This window comes from Rosa rugosa, chromosome 7, assembly GCF_958449725.1.
Source record: "Rosa rugosa chromosome 7, drRosRugo1.1, whole genome shotgun sequence".
Classification (NCBI taxonomy): Eukaryota; Viridiplantae; Streptophyta; class Magnoliopsida; order Rosales; family Rosaceae; genus Rosa; species Rosa rugosa.
The window spans coordinates 37,045,727-37,047,726 of NC_084826.1; the positions used below are offsets into that span (position 1 = coordinate 37,045,727).

At 39.7% G+C, this 2,000-nt stretch overlaps 1 protein-coding gene across 1 annotated transcript; it reads left to right on the forward strand.

Annotated features, from left to right (window-relative positions):
• On the forward strand, positions 1-625 carry LOC133723250 (uncharacterized). The gene is made up of 2 exons (XM_062150067.1): positions 1-84; positions 335-625. The coding sequence occupies exons 1-2, from the start codon at positions 1-3 to the stop codon at positions 623-625; spliced, it is 375 nt and encodes a 124-aa protein (XP_062006051.1).
• The last annotated feature ends 1,375 nt before the right edge of the window (positions 626-2,000 follow it).

Sequence of the window (2,000 nt, forward strand, 5' to 3'; positions counted from 1 at the left end):
ATGGATTTGAAAGAATTGTCTGATGCATACATGCGCGGTGATTTCGACAGCAGTTCTGATGAGGAAAATGAAGACCAAAGAATAGTTGTTGGCATAATGAACGAGATTCATCAAAGTCAGACAAGGAATCAAAAAAAAGGACGGTCGTACCTCTTCCAGTCACCGTTACCTTCCTAGAGATCACGAGGCAGGTCACTGTCAGTTGATGGCAGACTACTTCAATCCTGGTTGTTTGTATCCCCCAGAAAAGTTTCGTAGAAGATTCCGGATGAGACGCTCTCTCTTTGATCGCATTCTCTAAGAGGTAACTAATGCTAACAATTACTTTCAACAGAGAGAAGATTGCAGAGGTCAACCTGGGTTTACTCCTCATCAAAAGGTTACTGCAGCAATGAGGATGTTGGCGTATGGCAATGCTGCTGACGCTCTTGATGAATACCTTCGAATGGGAGAGAGCACTGCAAGGGAGTGTTTGAAGAAATTCTGTGACATTGTCATGTGCATCTACGAAGCAGAATTTCTTAGAAAACCAACACAAGAGGACATTGACAGGCTCCTGCGAAAAGGTGAGTCTCGTGGCTTTCCTGGTATGCTTGGTTCATTAGATTGTATGCATTGGGAATAGAAAAATTGTCCTAGTGGTTGACAAGGACAATTTGTTGGTCATTACTACCGTCCAACTATTGTCCTCGAGGTAGTAGCCTCGTATGACACTTGGATTTGGCATGCATTCTTTGGAATGCCTGGTTCCCACAATGATATATCTGTCCTGGATTGCTCTCATTTGTTTGATGAACTTGCTGAAGGTCGTGGTCCTACTGTTAACTATTTTCTTAATCAAAAGCCACATACAATCGAATATTATCTTACAGATAGTATATATCCCGCATGGGCTGCAATTGTGAAATCAATATCTTAGCCTCAAACTAGAAAGCTCAAGTACTTTGCTACTAAACAAGAAAAATATCGCAAGGACGTGGAGAGAGCTTTTGGGGTTCTCCAAGCTCGATTTGCTATTATAAAGGGGCCTGCTCGAGCTTGGCAGTTAGATTTTCTTGGCAAGATAATGAAGACGTGCATAATTTTACACAACATGATTGTTGAAGATGAACGTCCATAAGAGGAAGTATCATTACGTGATGTGCCCGAAAATAGTACGAGAAGGAATGAAGAAGATGAGTATGAATCTCTACCCGATGCTGAAGATGTACATCGACTTCCAGAGGACTTAGATGTTTTCTTGGCTCGTTACACTCAGATCAGGAGTAGCCGACGGCACGACGAACTCAAACAAGATCTTATTGATCATTTATGGAATCTTAGAGGCGGTCGGTCTTAAGCAGTTCTCATTTTTCAAGTGTGTTATTGTTTTAATTATATTGTAATGAATAAATTTTAATGAATTTTATGTTTAATGTTTGATGATTAACTTTTATTTATACTAATTTGTGTGGCATTTTTTTTATCTTAATTTAAAATATGTACACACACACACACACACATATTAAAACAAACATAAAATAGAAGACTCAAATATGAATTTGTTCCACAGTGGAAAGATTTGTGTTTTGGACCCAAATTTGAGTCTAAAAATATGGGTCCAAAAATAAGTCTTGCACCATTGCAGTACCCAATAAAAGTAAGTCATTTTGTACACTATTCAGATGGACTCAAATCACTATTCCAGCTTAATTGGACCCAAATTTGAGTCTAAAAAATGAGTCCCCACTGCTGATGCTCTTAGGATCGAGAGTTTCTTCCCTTTCCGATATTGTTAGGTTATAGACGGGGGAGGGCTTTTAATTCCCTGATAGTTTTCTTAGGCTACGCCCCCATCGGTGTTTGCTACAGGCACCGCAACTGTTTTTTGGGTGGAAGAGATATTATTTTATTTTTTGAGAAGAGAAGAGGCCGAGTGGTTGTGGATAGTTTGGGCTTGAAATAATTGAGCCCAAGGGTGGAGGAGGCCCATAATTATTTGGGAAGAAGTGGACTTGACT